Source organism: Mytilus edulis, chromosome 11 (assembly GCF_963676685.1).
Source record: "Mytilus edulis chromosome 11, xbMytEdul2.2, whole genome shotgun sequence".
Classification (NCBI taxonomy): Eukaryota; Metazoa; Mollusca; class Bivalvia; order Mytilida; family Mytilidae; genus Mytilus; species Mytilus edulis.
Genome location: NC_092354.1, coordinates 40445108 through 40465391, shown reverse-complemented (window position 1 = coordinate 40465391; position 20284 = coordinate 40445108). Strand labels below are relative to the sequence as shown.

General features: G+C 33.8%; 1 protein-coding gene across 4 annotated transcripts in view; it reads right to left on the bottom strand.

Annotated features, from left to right (window-relative positions):
* Positions 1-6224: 6224 nt before the first annotated feature.
* LOC139495574 (zinc finger protein 791-like) overlaps positions 6225-20284 on the bottom strand; it is a 42734-nt gene continuing 28674 nt past the window's right edge. Inside the window, exons 1-8 of one of the 4 annotated variants that reach the window (XM_071283847.1) lie at positions 20142-20280; positions 18632-18734; positions 16726-16873; positions 15026-15138; positions 13677-13758; positions 12533-12617; positions 8293-9649; positions 6225-7695 (exon numbers count right to left, since the gene is read on the bottom strand). In XM_071283847.1, coding sequence (XP_071139948.1) covers positions 6793-7695; positions 8293-9649; positions 12533-12617; positions 13677-13758; positions 15026-15138; positions 16726-16873; positions 18632-18673 — 2730 coding nt within the window. In that variant the 5' untranslated portion in view covers positions 18674-18734; positions 20142-20280 and the 3' untranslated portion in view covers positions 6225-6792. Of the gene's footprint in view, positions 7696-8292; positions 9650-12532; positions 12618-13676; positions 13759-15025; positions 15139-16725; positions 16874-18631; positions 18952-20114; positions 20281-20284 lie in introns of those variants that run through there. The other 3 variants (XM_071283848.1, XM_071283851.1, XM_071283849.1) reach the window with 3 other exon arrangements.

The window sequence follows — 20284 nt, the reverse complement described above, 5'->3', positions numbered from 1 at the left end:
AATATACGCAAATAAATAAATTAAAAGTAAACAATACAGAACATAGGGCCAGAAGATTCCAGCTCTGAGACTGAGCAAAGTTATTGTCTACATGATCGAGCTACAGAAGCAGTTTTCTGAAGAACACCATGTAGAAATAGAACATGTAGAATGTTTAAACTATTCCAAAGATGAAAGTATCCGTGCATGGTTAAGCAGGGATCGAGTTCCACAACTTTCCTGTCTCAAAGCAAAAGTCCTTGTAGTTCTTGGTTATGATCAACGGTGACATCCCATTATTCCGACAACCATTTTCCGACAGCTCATTACTTCGACAGCCCATTATTCCGACAACCCATTACTCTGACAGCCCATTATTCCGACAATGCGTTTTTTTAATGTGTATGGGTAAATTTTCTCTAAACTTTGAAAGACCAACTCCGTTCTCTATGATATTTGTAGTTGTCCGTTTTGATTACAATCATTCTTTCCATGCGGGATATTTGTCTCAGTATATTGGAGTTGATACACATGCTTGTAGCAACTGCTCAGTCCTTTAAGTTACCCTCGTCCAACTTTCGTTTTACGTGTCTAGGTTCTTTATTTATCTTTATAGTTCATTGTTTGTGTGTCCACTATTGTGTCCACTATCATTCTGTGCTGTTCTAGTTCGCTTTTTTTTTTGCATGTGTGTCTTGATCTACCTTCTTTCACTATATCGTCGGTTCCCCCTTTTCGCGTATCAGGGGATTGAGGTTTCCCCATTATTAACTACATAAATAAATATATCGGAGTTGGATAACACTACCTGCCCTCTTTGGTCGCAACACTTTCTCTAAATCTCCTTGTATAACATGTATAACTCATCTGAGTTTTATTTATATTAATTTTGTCGCAGAAATAATGGACTAATGTAGCGTCAGTCAAAATGAGAAAAACAAAGAGACAAATACATGATACCCAGGTTCTTAAAAATACGAAGACAAATAGGACAAAATATGTGCTCAGAAAAGATGAGCAATTCCAATTATGAATACGGTATCATGTTCTGGAATGTGAATCCACGAAATACGGAGACAGTACACATCACTTGAAATAGCGATCGATCAGACAAAGTCTGAGAGATGAAACTCAATATATTTGTAGGGATACCGATTTTATATCCTGAGCTCAGTATTTTAAAATCTAGAAAAATATGTCTCTTTTATTATGGTTGGTGGAGATGCAGGAATGATGATTTACAACAAAACTTATTACGAAAAACAGATATGACGGACATTAATATTTCGGAAACTTCTATCTAAATATTCAGTATTTATAAAAGCCAATAACAAACTAGTAAAAAATCAAAGACAATGTGTGACATTCTTGTCCAGCTTGTGTCGTTGTCAAATTGTCTAATTTTAAAAACTTAGTACATTATGTGTTTTGTTGGAAACTTGACACTTATTTTTCAATTAAAGATTGTTTTCAAGAAGACAAAAATATTTAGATATCATTGATTTTAAGAAAGGTAGTTCATATGTTAATTCAGAATAGGTGCTCTTCCATTACATTAAGAATTGAAAATGCTAGATACTCAAAAAATCGTATTGTACAGCTGATAAAGTTGAGGATGAGCGTCATTTTTCAATCGAATGCTAGCTCACTTCATAATAGTTTGAGGGAGGAATTCTTTCACCATATTTCTAGCACATGTAAGAACTTTAAAAAGTTAGATGAATATGATAAATTTTCGATGTTAACACAAGAAAACTTTTATTACTATTATGGGAGAAAAATGATGATAACATTCAATGCGTTAGTTCTTTCGAATTATGTAGTACACGTCTTGATACGGGGCGCCGAATGGGACTCTTGTGGTTTTGTACAAAATTCAATTCTGTCATAACAAAATCATTTTTGTCTTACAAAACTATGTGATACAGACTTGTTTTATGAGAACTTCAATTGACATTTGTGAGACAAAATTGGCTTTTGTGAGACAAAACTCAATTTTGTGAGACAAAATTCATTTTTTGTCAATTTTGCCTAACAAAAGTCAATTTTGTCTCACAAATGTCAATTTTGTCTCACAAAAGTCAATTTTGTATGCAAATTAGTTCACAAAATCCAAACTAAACAAATTTGCATACAAAATTGACTTTTGTGAGACAAAATTGACTTTTGTGAGACAAAACTCAATTTTGTGAGACAAAACTCAATTTTATGAGACAAAACTCAATTTTGTGAGACAAAATTCAATTTTGTCAATTTTGTCTCACAAAAGTCAATTTTGTCTCACAAAAGTCCATTTTGTTTCACAAATGTCAATTTTGTCTCACAAAAGTCAATTTTGTCTCACAAAAGTCAATTTTGTGTCACAAAAGTTAATATTGTGTCACAAAAGTCGATTTTGTATGCAAATTAGTTCACAGAATCCAAGCTAAACAAATTTGCATACAAAATTGACTTTTGTTGCCCAATTTTCAAATTAGGTAACAAAAGTAAAGTCTGTGTTACAAAAATGAATTTTGTCATGACAAAAGTAACTTTTGTCCACTGAAAGATAATTTTGTATGAAAACATTTTAAATTTGTAGTTTTCTACAAATTTTTTTTAAACTGAACTCATTTTTGTTGAACAAAACTCACTTTTGTACGTACAAAATTGAATTTCGAGTACAAAATCACAAGTCCCATTCGGCGCCCCGTACTTGATACTGACTGTTATTTGATATCAATGTGTTACTTGAGGTTTTTTTTCTATTTTGTCTTGGCTCCGATTGTGACTGAGGCTTATGGTGCTATAATGATAATTATATCATATTAGTATTGTAATGTCTTAATGTTGACCCAATCATTAGACCGCCGCTTCGAAAAAGTTGGGGTGTCATGACTGTTTTAACTCTGTCTGTCCATCCGTCAGTTCGTCCGTCCGTCCCATAAATATTTTCGTTGCATCTTTTTCATGAACTACGTTACAAGGGTTTCTGAAAGGTTTATTGAAGTCGGCTATATCGTGTGATGCGTTTTCAAGTTCATTACTCATTACATGACAGCCAAGTTGAAAATGTTCGTCACATTTTTGTCAGGAACTACAATACTCAATGATTTCTGAAATTTGGTTTCAAGGTTTATATAAGTCAGTTATACTGTGTGTAGTCCGAGATTACTCTGACGTCCAACCGGCAGTGGCGGATCCAGAACTTTTCCTAAGGGGGGATCCCCTGGATCCGCCTATGCAACGGCTGTTTTGCCAGACAAGCTGGGGCCGTGGACCACGGCCCCAGCTTGTGTAGTCCGAGATTACTCTGACGTCCAACGGATGTTTTGCCAGACTGCAAGCTGGGGCCGTGGACTTGTCTGGCAAAACAGCCGTTGGACGTTAAAGTAATCTCGGACTATACTGTGTGGTGCTTTTTCAGATTCATAACTCAAAAACTTCCTGTCTACCGAAATGTTTGGGCGGGGGTATCATCAGTAGCTCGTACCATCAATGGTTGTTCTTGGGTTATATTCTCTTTAAAGATATAACTTGAAAAATGAAATATTCTTTTGTTATATTCTATATACCGATTTCGAATTGAGTATATAGAAAGTATTTGAACTACCCAAGGATTTGTATAGTAACTACCTTAAACTTATGTTATATATACGTTATTTCTTAAAAAATGTTATTACATATCTAAACGTTATAATACAGACAAACACATTTTATTTTACCCTTATACTTGACTTGATAAGTGTCGCACTTATGGGTTGTCGGAGTATTGGGCTGTCGGAGCAATGGGTTGTCGAGCTATTGGGTTGTCGGACCAATGGGCTGTCGGAATAATTGTGTTTAACCAAATCAACTGTGAGTTTATATCTAAAATTATATGAGTAAACTTTAAAATCTAATTTATCATGTTTATTGTGTTAGAACTCTGGACTGGGTTTTGTCAAAAATTTGTTAGTTTCTAATGAATGCCATGGTTCTCATGCGTCTGATTTTAAGCGTTGGTAATTTAAATTGTTCAATGAGTTATTGTAGTCATTGAAGATGAATCTGAGCGCTCGTTCTTGCAGTTTTTCATACGTTTTTTGTGTTGCACTCGCTACAAAAATGCGAGTGGACAGTAACTTAAGTTTGACATGATGAAAGAATGGTAAGAATACAGAAATGAAGAACCTTCAATCCTGAACACCTGAGATAATTGCTCGTTTTTGAGGTGTTCATGTTCATCTGTCGTCTTTTATTTTTCTTGCTGTAAGTGCGTGTTTTTTCTTGACTTGTGATTCTTTTCCCTAATCAAATGACAAAATCAAAAGATCAAACACATCTAACACATAAAACGAATGTACAACAACTGTCTACATATTCCTGACTTGGTAGCTAGCTTAAAAGATTAAATAAACTTACAATTTTTCATACTTTTATTTTGAGTAATTTTAATTTTTGCCCTTTGGCTTGGCATTTTTGTACAGAGAAAAATTCTAAAAAACTTGAAAAAATACAAGAGAGAGCATTAAGATTTGTATATGACGACTACTTATCATCCTCTGAAACTCTTCTTGAGAACGCAAAGGTTCCAACCCTACAAGTAAGACGCATCAGGACAATGGCACTTGAGACTTATAAAATTTTAAATAATTTGGCTCCTGTATGTTTACAAAATTTACTCAAAATTAAACACACTAAATATTCTTTTAGATACAGTAATATTTTGGATATACCACAGGTAAGAACTACCTCATATGGAAAAAAATCTTTTAGTTTTGCTGCTGCTTCTTTATGGAATAGCTTACCTGACCACTTCAGGACTGTTAACAGCTTCTCACATTTTAAGAGTCTTGTTCAGTCCTGGAGTGGAACAGAATGTTTTTGCTCTGCCTGTAGATAACTAATGTGTTACAATATTTATGCTTTTTATGCTGCATTAACAGCTTGCCTTGCAACTGAAATTTTTGTTTTTTAATTTTTAAGATTTGAAAGATTTTAATTTTTTACTTTATAAATCATAAATTATTTAAAAAATAATTTTTAACAGAAAATTTTTAAAAATTTTAGTGCTTCATATATATGTTTTGGTATTTTGCAAGATACATGTATGTGCTATTTGCTTAGAGTTAATTTTTGGTGCTGCTTTTTATTATTTATTGCATGCTGCATGCCTTGTTTTATTTGTTATTGCATATGTTTTTATATTCGGTGAAAAGCTCATTAGAGCTTATGTTTGTATTGTTTGTCAATATGCCGAATCCAAATAAAGTTTTACTTACTTACTTTTGGTACAGGCATTTTCATTTGTAGATTTGTAGCTAGCTAAACCATCATCTCACTTGTATTACTTACCTTTCTTCCTCTTAAAAAAACTAGAACAGACAGACAATTACAGACGACAACAACGGACAACATATGCCTAGTGATGAGAAAAGCTCACTTGAACCTTTTAGCCAAGGTGAGCTGAAAATGTTAAAATTGGTTATTTAAGGGCAATAACTCCAATAAGGAGTGGTCAGACAATTCCCTCCATCTTTACTTAATTTACAGTAGATTTGGTCTAGCCTGGGATCCTGTTTCCCTGCTGGACAGTAGCCTATCGACGAAGTATTAGATTGGGTCAGGATGCCAGGCTAGATCTTGTCCTGCTGATAATTTTTGCTAATCAAATTTTCTATCTGTATTATAAATGTTTAAGATATAAGGCAACTCTTAAAATGAGTTGACTGACAATTTCAACCATGAAGACTTAACTATTTGTAGAAATCGTTTTGCTATGGTCCAGCTGCGCTAAAAAACTGATATTTCTAAGAAAAGCTTTCATTGAATGTCTTAAATTCGGTACCAAGCTAAACAAAACATGCATATATTTCTCATTGTTGAAGGCCTTATGGTTGCCTGTATTTGCTAACACCCAATTAATTAAAACTCTGGTGGATAGGTGTCTCATTATATCATTTGCAATCACACTACATCACCTTACTTATATAAATAAACTTCAACTGATAAGGCCATAAAAAAGAACATATTTCTTTGCCCAAACCCTACCTACCCAGAAATAGCTGCCTACTCAAAATCTTTAAATGTTCTGATGAGAATCTTTTTTTAATCAGATAGGCATGAAAACTTAAAAAACATTTAAAACTTCAATTTCTCCTAGCCAAAGAAAATTATGCCAACCCACCTACCCACTGTCTCTACAGGTAGGGTTTGGGCAAACTAAAATATTTTTAAGTGTGGCCTAATCTAATGTTAAAAAACAGGTTTTGAATAAAAAGATAAACACTTATTTCAATTTTATTAAATCACATTCAGTAATACCACTTAGGCATATGTCCACATTGGTGTACAGCACCTTGATAAGCATGTTAAAACACTTTATAAAACCACTGCAATATTTTTATGATTCTCGTTACAAGACTACATGTATATTTGTATTCCAATTAAACATTGTTAAAGAGCAAAGTAATTTTCCAATCATTTAGATATGTTGATGCAATATGATTATTAACCCAGCTTTGTACTAGTGCTACTGAAGTCAGATTTTCAACATGCTAGTTGACAATGTTCATTTATCAATGTATCTGTTTCAAGTACTGTGGATTCAGTTATTTTCGTGGGTACCAATTTTCATAAATTGCTGAAAACTTGTCTTTTAGTGTATATGTGATTTTGTGGTCTTGCCAAAATCTGCATACAACATCATAGCAAATTAAATTTTGTAATTCGTTGAACATTAAAATTCATGGATTATCTTGCTTGCACCCCAAAAAATGGTATCCAACAAATAATAATGAAGTCAGAGTATCCATATATTCATTGATAAAATGGACATATATTGTGCATGTTTTAATTTTGTCCAAGATTCTGGTTAGAGTATAAGTTATTGAATGCTCCAACAAGTGGATTTTCACTACCATAAGTTTCATTATTATGTCTTTCTGTATAGTAATGCATGGGAAATCCATGCACAGTGTTCAATTGATGAACATTCTGAGCAGGCTCTCCATGAGATGTGTTCAAGTTTGGTACATTCTGTACAGTATCCCTATGAGAAGTGTTGCTATTGGAAACCAAATTCCGATTAGACATACAACCAGCACTATAAATGTGATCTGATGAGCGAGTTTCACCTGTCATATATATACTTGAGGGATCTACATCAATTGTTGAAAAATTATGCTTTTGACGGGAAGCATTTTCAGTTTGATGAGTTAAAAGATGTTTTTTAAGAGTTCTGTTGTAAAGAAACGATTTATTACACACAGAGCAGGAATATTTCTTATCATTTAAATGGATTCTTGTGTGGATCTTGAGCTGTTTCCTGTCTCTGAAACTTTTATTACATTCCAAACAACTAAACGGCCTCGCACCAGTATGTTGTCGTATATGATAATCATATTTTTCTTTGTTTGGTAAAATCTTTTGACAGTAATCACAGGTATAAATTTTATATCCCCGTTCTTTAGCAATTTCTAGATGTTCTAGAACCAAATGTCTTCTAACGGCAGCAACACTCAGCGTTTTAATTCCACAAACATCACATTTCAACCCATCTTCTCGATGTGTGCGTTTATGTTCATAAAGTCTATGCTTTTGTGTGTAAAATTTCCCACATATATCGCACATGTATGATTTCTTTGGTAGATGGACAGACTGCTGGTGGTTGTGTAAGGCGTCCCAACTACGGTAAGTCTTCGGACAAGATTTACATTTGTACGGTCTTTCTCCTGTATGAGATCTACGATGAATCTACAAATAAAAAACATGTCAGCCATGAATATTTATTCTTTCAATCTGAATGCAAAAAGAAATTATTATTCATTTTTTTGACTGACAAATGACTGGTTTAACAAAATTTGAGCAATTTTTAGTAGCCTTATAGCCTTTAGCATAGCCTTAGTAGTTTGTCCTCATTGTTGGAGGCCATATGGTTGCCTATAATTGCTTGCATCCACTTCAATTGTTTGATTGATTGATTGATTGTTGGTGGCACTTAATTTGAACTTGGTGGATAATCATGGTTGTCTCATTGGAAATCATACCACATCTCCTTATTTTTATATTAGTGGCTACAGTCACATACCAGATGGATATGTTGATGATCATTTAAAGAAATATACTTTATGAGTACTGTAAATTCAGAAACTATTGCATTGTTTTTATTATTGAGAAATATGCGACAGGGATATAATCGCAATAATCAAAACTTGCATTTTGATTTTTTTTATATGAATCAAAATGGATTTTTTTCTATTATCACAAAAATTTAACTGGCATTTTAGTCAAAAATGACAAAATTGCAATAATAAATGCACACCATTATTTTACAGTAGTTGTTAAACATACCTTTAAATTTGTCATATCTCGACAACACTGGCCACAGAATTCACATACATACTCCTTCAACTTGCTGTGGACTAGAAAATGTTTCTTCAGACAGGTACCAGTGGCAAACCCTTTGCCACATTCTTGACAGCGATGTGGCCTCTTCTCGTCAGGCAGGTGTAAAATCATGTGATGTTTAAACGTCTCTTCATTTTTACAAGTTTTGCCACAATGTTGGCATTTAAAGGTCGACTGATTGTTGTGTAATTTTACATGACGTGCAAAAGCAATTCCTAGTTTAAAAACACGACCACAAAATTTACATTTAAATGATTTTCTAGCAGTCCCACATTGTTGACTGCTTTTACTGGATATTGTATCTGTCTTATCTTCCTTTAAATCATTTGAAGTGGTTCCATTTTTAGCTATTTTATCTTCATCTGTTATCTCTTGATTTTTTAACAATTTCAAAAATAACTCTCTTAAATTTTTTCTCCCAGTACGTCCGGCATTATCATGATTATTTAGTTGCCTATTATCTTTTTCCACCACATCTTCATCACCTGAATCATAAAAACTTCTGATATCATGATTAATTTCAGACTTTTTCTCATTTTCTAAATGTGTCTCTTCATGCTCCTTGAGTTCTAATTCATCAGGGAAATACCTATTACAAATCAGACATAAATAATAAGCATGGCTATCTCTCATGTGTTGTCTCAGCAGCTCTAGGTTTACAAATTCCTGCTTACACATAAAACAATGTTTTCTATCCTTATGAGACCTCATGTGAGACTTGTAATTATTATTAGTGCCAAATGCACGGTTACATAAGTCGCACCAAAATCGAGCAGAAGAGTCTGCATGAACCGCCACATAATGGTTCCTGACACCATTTTTACTTTTGTATCCGCGTCCACAAATAGTGCACTTAAAAGGGTTTAAGTCACTGTGTTTTTCACTAATATGTGTTTCAATACTCACATCTTTGACATGAATAAGTTCATCACAAATGCTACAAATCTGATATTCCTTGTGAGATCGGATATGATTAACATAGGCAATTTTACTAGACCAGGTCATCTGACAGATTTTACAGGTAATTGAATAACTAGGCCACTGCGCTCCTATTCGATATAAATCATTATCAGTTGCCATATTTTCTTGACTTTTGTCTTCACTGATTTGTCCATCAGTTTCAATTTGTGTATTTTCTTGAGTTATTTCCCTTTCACAGCTGCCTTTTAATTCTGTTCTACCTTTTCGGACTGTTGGTGATGTGCCCTTTCTTAGCACTCTTGTTGTTTGGTAATTTTTCACAGACTTTGACACTTTTCTTTTCTTGGCATCAGAAGTATTGATTGTCTTTTCCTTCGAACTGAAAGAACAAACCTTTAATAATTTAAACATGTAGGTGATTCAGGAATTAAATGTGCAGGTTCCAAAAGGTGTCTAATATTAAGTTAAATTAAGTAAGAATAGGTTCCAGAGAACATTACATGAAGTAAAATTGTTTGGATCAGGGTTTAACTTCCCATACAAAAATATAGTGAATGTTTTTTTGACTTGATAAGAGCACTTTCCAAAGGAAAATAGTGATAAGCTAAGGTCAAAGTGCACATTTAAAACATTCAAAAGATTTACAAAAAAATATACAGCTAAATTAAATTAAAAAACACATTGTGAACTACTGTATATTCAGAAATTATTGCGTGAATTTATTATTGTGATTTTGTCATTTTAGACTAACAGGGCTTTCCATTGAAATGGAAGTAGAAGGCTGAATTAAAATTATAGGCGGCTATAACATGCGTTCGGCGAAGCCGGACGCCCACCAAGCTGTAAGCTTGGTGCCTTACGGCAGGGGGTCTGGGGGCCGCTCAAGGCCCCCAGAAGCTCTGGCATAAATAGAGCAAAATCCTGCATTCTCGCAATCTCCTGGCACCTAATTTAATCTTTCAAATGACCATTTTTTATGTAGGAAATTAAAGAAAGAAAGAAAAAAAAAACTCAAAGAAATTTCATTTTTTTTTTATGTCAGTTTTTTATTTTCATTACCTTATGCTTAAAATTCATTTACTTTTAAAGGAGTTTTATTTAAATAATCATCCGGTTTGTTAGAAATTTTGATCGATTTATTTTGCATAACTACGTGCATTTGTAAACAAATGACCCCCCTTTTCTGTCTAAAGACTGTTACGCGTATTTAAATCATACAATTATTTCTCAAGCATTGACAGAAAATTGATATATCCTCTGATTTTCTCTTTTTTTTTGTAAACTGTTCAGTAAGTCGGATACATAAATCATTTGGAAATGTTATTTATTTGAGGTCGAGTCGACAATATTCTACTTTCGTTTTCTCTGAACACCACGTGGGCTTTGAAAAAATGAACTTCAAAAGATACTGTTTTCCAGATTCTGAACAATATGATCTACTACACTTTCTTTAATTTGACTAATATTATTCCATAACATAAGATTGTCATCCTATCTGATTGTCTTCACGTTTTAAAAGCCAAAAAAAGCCAACGAGTTAATGACCATCGGAACGTCTCTATTGTTATCCTTCAATGACCACCGGAACGTCTCTCTTGTTATCTTTGAAAAGAAACGATGCATTCTGACTTTAAATAGACAACCAATCAGTGACCTGAATTCATGTGAACTATATTTAGCCCAAGGTAAACATTGACTTTTCATCCTTGTTTATCGTGACCGCGACTTTGCGACAATATACGTCTCTCGGCTGCCTGTAAACATTTGAAAAAGATATTTTTTTCTTTTTGAATTTATATTTTTGGCAGTGAAGTAGCCGGCACTTGAAACCACCGTAAGCGGCGGATTTCCGCCGGCTACCGGCTTCAATGGAAAGCCCTGGACTAAAATGTGATTTTAATTTTTGAAATAATGAGAAAAAGCCAGTTTTATTCATATAAAAAAACAAGAGTGCACACGCTGAAATGTCTTGCCATCTATACCAATCATTGATATTCATAATGTTGATAGTCCTAAGTATAAAGCTTTAATACAACTGTCACATAAACTTAACATTAACCAAGATAACTTAACAAAGACCAATGAACCTTGAAAATGAGGTCAAGGTCAGATGAACCATGCCAGGCAGACATGTACAGCTAACAATGCTTCTATACAACATATATAGTTGACCTATTACTTATAGTTTAAGAAAAATAGACCAAAACACAAAAACTTAACACTGTGCAATGAACCGTGAAAATGAGGTCACGGTCAAATAAAACCTGCACGACTGACATAAAGATCATAAAATATTTCCATACACCAAATATAGATGACCTATGGCATATAGTATTAGATAAAAAGACCAAAACTCAAAAACTTAACTTTGACCACTGAACCATGAAAATGAGGTCAAGGTCACATGACATCTGCCCGCTAGATAGGTGCACCTTACAATCATTCCATACAACAAATATAGTAGACCTATTGCATATAGTATGAGAAAAACAGACCAAAACACAAAAATTTAACTATAACCACTGAACCATGAAAATGAGGTCAAGGTCAGATGACACCTGCCAGTTGGACATGTACACCTTACAGTCCATCCATACAGCTAATATACTAGCCCTATTGCTTGTAGTATCTAAGATATGGACTTGACCACCAAAACTTAACCTTGTTCACTATTCCATGAAATGAGGTCGAGGTCAAGTGAAAACTGTCTGACAGACATGAGGACCTTTCAAGGTACGCACATATCAAATATAGTTATCCTATTACTTATAATAAGAGAGAATTCAACATTACAAGAAATCTGAACTTTTTTTTCAAGTGGTCACTGAACCATGAAAATGAGGTCAAGGACATTGGACATGTGACTGAAGGAAACTTCGTAACATGAGACATCTATATACAAAGTATGAAGCATCCAGGTCTTCCACCTTCTAAAATATAAAGCTTTTAAGAAGTTAGCTAACACCGCCGCCGCCACCGCCGCCGGATCACTATCCCTATGTCGAGCTTTCTGCAACAAAAGTTGCAGGCTCGACAAAAATGCGAGTTCTTATTATTGCAATTATAGCCCTGTTGCATTTTTCGCAATAATAAAAACATCACAATAATTTCTGAATTTACAGTAAATATAAAAAAGAAGATGTGCTATGGTTGCCATGCAATGAGACAACTCTCAACAAGAGACCAAATGACACAGAAATTAACAACTATAGGTCACTGTTTGGCCTTCATCAATTTCAAAGCCCATACTACACTTGATTACCTGGCAACTGTACTATCAACTGTTTTGTTCTTTGGTTTTAAAGTCTTCTTACTTTTAATTTCTTCTTTTTTGTTTATTTCAGTTTCTGTAATAAAATAAACTGTTAACACAGACGTGACAGCGATATATCAACGTTTTGCTATTGTAAAATGCAAAAATTAAAATCAAAATATCAATATATTCCAAACCTAATAAACCTGCTTATCAAATATAATTGACTTACCACTAGTGGTTTCCCATAAACTGACCTAATCACAAACTTAAAATGTAATCTAAGCATAAATTGTAAAGTCAATAGACCATGATGGACGTGGTAGAGCCAAATAATCTTCATGGAAGTCAGATGTGCCAATACTAATACAATGACAACTGCATACCTAACATCACTGACCTACCACACATGGTTTTCACATGACAAATACATTTTATCTTTCATCAACTGACAAAAATAAAGTAATCATCAATGATATATTTTTGAAGTAAATGCATGATTTGTGTTGCTTTATTAAGGGATCATAAAAATTTCTGGATCTGGGAAAGTGGTCAAAGTTTATAATGCAAAACTTGTTTTAAATTATGCAAAAAATAAACCAAAACAAATGTTACAACAGAAATAATAAATAATAATAAAGGGTCATCACTTTGTTGGTTGTGATATATAATTGAAGGGAGCATAATTCATAATAAAGATAATTTAGACTTTTTCGTTTCCATCTTTTACTGATTTTTTTTGTCAGAATTATCTCCCATGAGCCAAAGTTTCATATTATCTTTTAATCTTGATTTTCATGTTTTGTTGTATTCATGTTCCATTACATGGCTTAGAATTTAGTCTATTCCATTAAAATGAATATAAGCGGGTAGGAATGGAAATTTTTTAAACACAACCAATGGGTAATTTTTTGTTAAATCTCCATTTGTGTTTTGCAAAATTACTTAAATTATGTTGGTTGAGAAATGATTTTTGAAACATACATTCCCCCCTCTTTGTCCTCATTTAATAAAAAAATCCCTCACCTAAAAATAGACATCATAACCCTATTGTAGCAAGTGAGAGATACATATCAAAGAATAAAGATGTGATCATAAATGGGAGACAACTCAATATAAAGAATTTCAAAATACTTAATAACAGGTATATTACCCAATTCTTTATTCTTTTCCTGTAACTTTGTCTTTGTGTTTGTTGTTGTCCTTAAATTTATAGGAGAATCTTTCACAGTTTCCTGAAAAAAAATATAATAAATTTTTTTTCCCATTAACAATAAAGGTAAGAAGAGAAGAGATTTGGTTTATATATTAACAAACAGCATCCTATTATTTGAAGTTTACATGTAGAAAGGAGTAGGTTCAGTAAGACCCCTTTTCGGCCCCAAAATATAGCAGTTTTACAAAATTGTTAGAATTTAAACTATTAGTTATTTATTGGACAGTAGAATGGTTCTGCTACATAAATATGGCCTGTTTTTGACAATACAATGCACAAATATCGGGTACTAGCACCATTAAGTCATGCTAAATTACTGAAATCTTCACTATTCTATCATTTTAGTTAAATTTTAGACGGTTTTCGTGAAAAACAAAAGTGGCCGCATTTGTGTTCATCCTCAATATTGAAATGTAAGTTATATTTGATGATAATACATAGCATATATATAAAGGTTGAGGATGAACACGAATGGGGCCACTTTCATTTTTGACAAAAACCATCTAAAAAGTGACATTGTTGATTGTTCGGCATATTTTGTAGATTTTTCATATTTGAGCTTGAATCAGATCGTTTTTAATGACTAAAACAGTTAAAATCTTTCACATAAACTAATTTATTCCAATGAAATAGACATTTAAGTGTTTAAAAAGTGTTCAAAATCTTATGTCAGATAAACCTGAAATTTGAGGTCAAAATCGGTCCTTACCTGACCTACTCCTTTTTCTCCTGACTTTAAATAAGTGTGTTCTGAATTTACAATTTAGATGCCCATTTTTTTTCAAATGCCATTGTTATGACAATTTCCCAATTTCTTTGTAATGCAAAAGTGTTTAAAAATTCCAATGTAATGGCATTTTTTTTAACTCAATTTGAGTCAAAATCATTATATTTCACAAAATAAGTCAGCAGGTGAAACTTTGTAGTAAAAAAAATTACTATTTCTTAATAATATATTTTGTGGCAAGGAAACCAAAATTTTAAGGACCAGAGTTTAATATGAGGGCGGCAGGACCTTTTGGGGAACGTTGGGATCAGGAGTTTTTAAGCTCAAACATTCAGGATTGATCCTTTTTGGATCCGGGATTTCTTTTTTCGAATTTCGGGATGTCAGGATTAAATATTTTTTAAATTCGGGACCTCAGGATTTCATGTTTTTAAGCCTGAGATTTCGGGATCAGGACCCCTCCAATCCCCCCTCTAATATGCATGGACACATGTAAGTACGTATACTTAATCAGTAACATATATATATGTACTTTTTTTTATAGATAAAGTTTACTTACATAATCCGAATAGTCTTCTGTATCTTCATCTGATGACTGATTTTCCCAGCTCTTATCTTGACCTTTTGTCTGATCTTCATTTTGGATTGAACCAGTTGAATCATACAATGACACTGTAAATAAACCACTGCTGAGTTAAAATTAAACAACATTACTCACAAAGGCCACCCTAATAAAAAATTTTGTCACTTTATGCTGGCTACCCATGCCTATTCGTTTGGCTAGTTAGGTAGGATTTTTTTTGTATGTTTGCCAAAAAATAACATTAACATACGGTTAACAAAAAAATATCATTAAATTGGAATTGGAATTGGAATTCAGAAATTAAGTTTTTTTTCTATTTTTCTATTTTTTTTTTTTTGTAGTGAGAACATACATCATTTTGTTGCAATTTTTATAGATAAAGTTAATAAAATTGAGAATCGGGAATGTGTCAAAGAGACAACAACCCAACCATAGAAAAAACAACAGCAGAAGGTCACCAACAGGTCTTCAAATTAGCAAGAAATTCCCGCACCTGGAGGCGTCCTTCAGCTGGCCCCTAAACAAACATACAGGAATTTCTCGCTACATTGAAGACCTGTTGGTGACCCTCTGCTGTTGTTTTTTTATTTGGTCGGGTTGTTGTCTCTTTGACACATTCCCCATTTCCATTCTCAATTTTATTTTTTATATACTAGTTCAGTGATAATGAACGCCATACTAAACCTGCATAAGAGACCACCTGTATTAACAAAAACCTGTGTTAAGAGACCACCTGTATTAACAAAAACCTGTGTTAAGAGACCACAAATTTTAGATCCCTCTAGAACATTACGTATAAATTGATCCTGTATTAAAAGACCACCTGTCTAAAGAGACCATGTTTTTCCTCTCTCTAAAGTGGTCTCTTAAAACAGGTTCGACTGTATATAACTAAAAGTAGACATTAGTGGCTTAAAAAATTGGTTTCAATTGGAAAATAACCCTGAACACAATTCTTTTTACCTAGCTTTATACATAAGTCTACATTTTTTGTGTTTCTTTAAGGTGGTACCTAACACCTTGACTAAAATTAATTTGGCTTGTTAAATTTTCATAACATTTTAACAAAATATTAACTTGACTCTTTGTCACAAAAATATTAAAATTTCATTTGAACCACACTTTATCAGAAAAATTTCACTGGACATATAGCAGTTTGACAAACACTAATTTTTATCATTAAGAAGCTTGATATATTCTTAACAATTGATTGTGATTAATTTTACAGAGTTATCTCCCTGTAGTGTTATGTACCACCTCATAGTGTCTTCTGACATCAGACTCGGACTTCTCTTGAACTGAATTTTAATGTGCGTATTGTTATGCATTTACTTTTCTACATTGGCTAGAGGTATAGGGGGAGGGTTGAGATCTCACAAACATGTTTAACCCCGCCGCATTTTTGCGCCTGTCCCAAGTCAGGAGCCTCTGGCCTTTGTTAGTCTTGTATTATTTTAATTTTAGTTTCTTGTGTACAATTTGGAAATTAGTATGGCGTTCATTATCATTGAACTAGTATATATTTGTTTAGGGGTCAGTTGAAGGACGCCTCCGGGTGCGGGAATTTCTCGCTACATTGAAGACCTGTTGGTGACCTTCTGCTGTTGTTTTTTTCTATGGTCGGGTTGTTGTCTCTTTGGCACATTCCCCATTTCCATTCTCAATTTTAAACTCACAACAAAAATCTTTAAACTTCTGTAAGCAATCTGGATTCTTATCTAGGAATGTATTAACTCCATCTGATGTTTGGCATGATGTTTTCTCCGTTTGTTTATTCATTGACATGATAATGGTCTCATTTCCAAAGTTCTGTAAATTCTTACACTAAAAATAAATAAATACACATTTAAAAAAAACACTACAAAATTCTGACATAAGCAATGATAATGATGATGATGATGGAAAATTGCTTAACCAGCAGCAAATTAATATGCATATTCAGGTAAACATGTTAATGTTACAATGTATATGAATACTGTGAATTCATTATTATTCATTGGATTCCATTTTTTGGCGTTTTGTAGGTACAGGGGAACAACAAATTCAAATGTTGAAAAAATATCATATGCTCAATAGGCTTTGAAAACAGAGATTGACAAAACCATGAATTCAAATATCCTCGAATATGCAAAGTGGTAGATCCAGAACTTTTCCTAAGGGGGGGCCTGCTGACTGACCTAAGGGGGGCCCGCTCCAGTCATGCTACAATGATTCCCTATATAATCAACCAAATTTGTCCCACAAAAGGGGGGCCCGGGTCACCCAGGGCCCCCGTGGATCCGCCTGTGATGCAAGTATGCAGCAATCCACGAAAATTGATACCCACAAAAAATAAATGAATCCACAGTATTAACCATACTTTGTTCTAGACCAAAATGTTGGGTATGATTATAAATGTGCCAGTTCACAATGTCACGAAAGTAACAGTCCGCAGGAAGACATGTCACCCTACCTGGACACCTTCTTCTGAGTCCAAGCTGACCAGTCTTTTCTCTTTTTTCTAAATGCTGCATATTTAGCAGCTGGGAAGTAGCAAATTTAAATTTTAAAGTCTTCTATGTGATTCAACAAACTGATCCAAGGCGTGGTTTAAACCCACCTTTTCTGTGATCCAACAAGGGGACAAACCCACTACCTCTGTGATCCAACAAGGGTTCAAACCCACGACCTCTGTGATCCAACAAGGGTTCAAACCCATGACCTCTGTGATCCAACAAGGGTTCAAACCCATGACCTCTGTGATCCAACAAGGGTTCAAACCATGACCTCCTACACTTAAGGTGAACATGCTACCACAAGACCATCGAGTCAATTACAGAATCTAGTGCATTCTGGGTAATATTTTCAAAAGCGTACACAAAAACATTTAGATTGGTTTTAAATGTTCTTAACAATTGAAATTCAACCAATGATGTGACTTTATTTACATTTTGGTGTACAAAAATGAGATTACCTTTTGACCTTTAGATTCTGAAAAGGCAAATTCTGACAGTGCATCCTACATAATTATGAAAACTGCCATGTACATTAATGTTAAATTTAAGTTGAATTATACATGTATAAGAAAACATTTTTATTAAGAGGGAATTTGTGCATCTGTCCTCAGTTAGTAGACTCTGAGCTTTGTTAGTCTTCTTTGTTTTTTTAATTTGAGTTCATTTATATGTTTTAGAGTTTAATCTGACATGCATTTACACTGAACTAGAACACATTTTTGTTGATGGGCCAGGTGGAGCCCGCCTTCCGTTGTGAGACTTTCTCACTGTGTTGAAAATCCTTGGTGGCCAAAGGCTGTTTTCTGCTCTTTGGTTGGGTTGTTGTCTCTTTGACATATTCCCAATTTCAATTCTCAATTTTACTTACTTTGTAAATCTCCTCCTAAAAAAGTCAGTTTTGAACCTGTTCACTCAACAGATTGGCTGAAGATATTGGTCTAGATCTCAAATTTTCAATGTAAGAGCTCATAATCTATCATGAGTTGCCTCCCATAATTTTGTTATCCAATTGTGTTTAAAAAATATAATTTAGAGCTGAAAAAAACTATTGGTGTTTTAATGGTTTTTAACATGTGATTAATATTACCAAAATTCTAGCTGCTTGCCATATATCCTCTTCAGTTTCCATCACTGACCACTGTCTTTCTGTCTTTTCCAAATTTTATGAATACATGATCTAGGACAGAGATCTGAAATGTATAGGGATAAGTTGATTAAAATGTGTGAAACAATTCAAAAGAGAAAACCAACAGCCTGATTTAAACTTCCACTATGAGTGAAAGAAAATTGAATGGAGACAGCACTCAATGACTCATTATCCATGACAAATTTTACAACTCTACTTTATACATATATATATTATAAAAACAAGCAATACATTTGTAATTGGTTTATTTTCCAAAAACTCTGTGGTTTTGTTAGATGTGTGTTATTTGTATCCATCTGATGAGTATAGCCTTTTTCAAGTGATTTTAGTGATAGTTTGTTCTTATGTTGTACTGTTATACCTGACTGTCCCAGGTTAGGGAAGGGTTGAGTGTTCACAAATATGTTCAACCCCCCCCCCCCCCCCCCCCCCCTTCTATTTTTTAAAGTGCATGCCCCAAGTCAAAGCCTGTAGTTCAGTGTTTGTCGTTGGTTCATGTCTCTATGGCATATTTGTTTTTCCTAAAGTGTTTTTGATAGATTAGGCCATTTGTTTTTATCAATTGAATTGTTTCATTATGATATTTTATGTCGAGCCTTTCATCATGTTCATCATGTTCATAGCCAACATACATTATCAGGTTTTTATTCAAGATTTTAGAAGGTGAGTCCATGGACTGGTTTAGTAGGCCATGGGGAGTTCAATGGTAAGAAGATATTTTTTTGCAATGTTTAATTATTATTTTAGTCTCCATGACCTACATGTAAGAGCAATGAATTCTGAAATGACATAAAATTAAAGTTTTTCTCATTGTAGAAAGCCGTGCTATGCCTAATTTAATTGCTTACATCCACTTTACTGGAACTTTGTTGAATAGTGGAATGTGATCTATATTTATGTATAAACTATAGTTTAAAACTCTATTTTAAATTCATTAGCCTTTCAGGACATCATAATTATTTGGACTAAGACTAGTGACATCCAACAGCTGTTTTGCCAGACAGCCGTTGGACGTCAGAGTAATCTCAGACTAGACTAATTATTAAAACTGGCCTAAATTTAGGAGGATATATGTATGTTGTTTTTTCTATGGTGTGGTTGTTGTCTCTTTGACTCATTGGGGTCTAAGCGTGACGCGGGATTGTCGATTTTTGTGTAAGCGTGACACGTGAAAGTCAAATTATTGTCTCGTGAAAACGGGAAATGAGGTCTAGCAGGACCCGGGAAATGACAAAAAAATGAGAATTGCTTGCCTACGTAGTGTAAGCGGGATACGGGAATCTGACAAAACAGTAAGCGGGATCTGGGATCGTAACTCCCCAATGAGACCCCCATTTCCCATTTCCATTCTCAATTTTCTATATGTCAAATGTATGTAGTTTTTTTTTTTTATAAATGCATGGTTTGCAGTTTGATTCTGAACTTGCTTAGCCTTTAGGCTAGTCATTACAATTTAAAAGCTACCAAGGACGCGCTCTAAACACAGGAAAGCTTAATTTCTAGTGCTCTATCATCTATGCACGTCCAGTTTGAGTGTTCCATAGCTATAGTCTTAGCCAACTGATGTTTACGGAAACTTACCCGTTTTTGTTT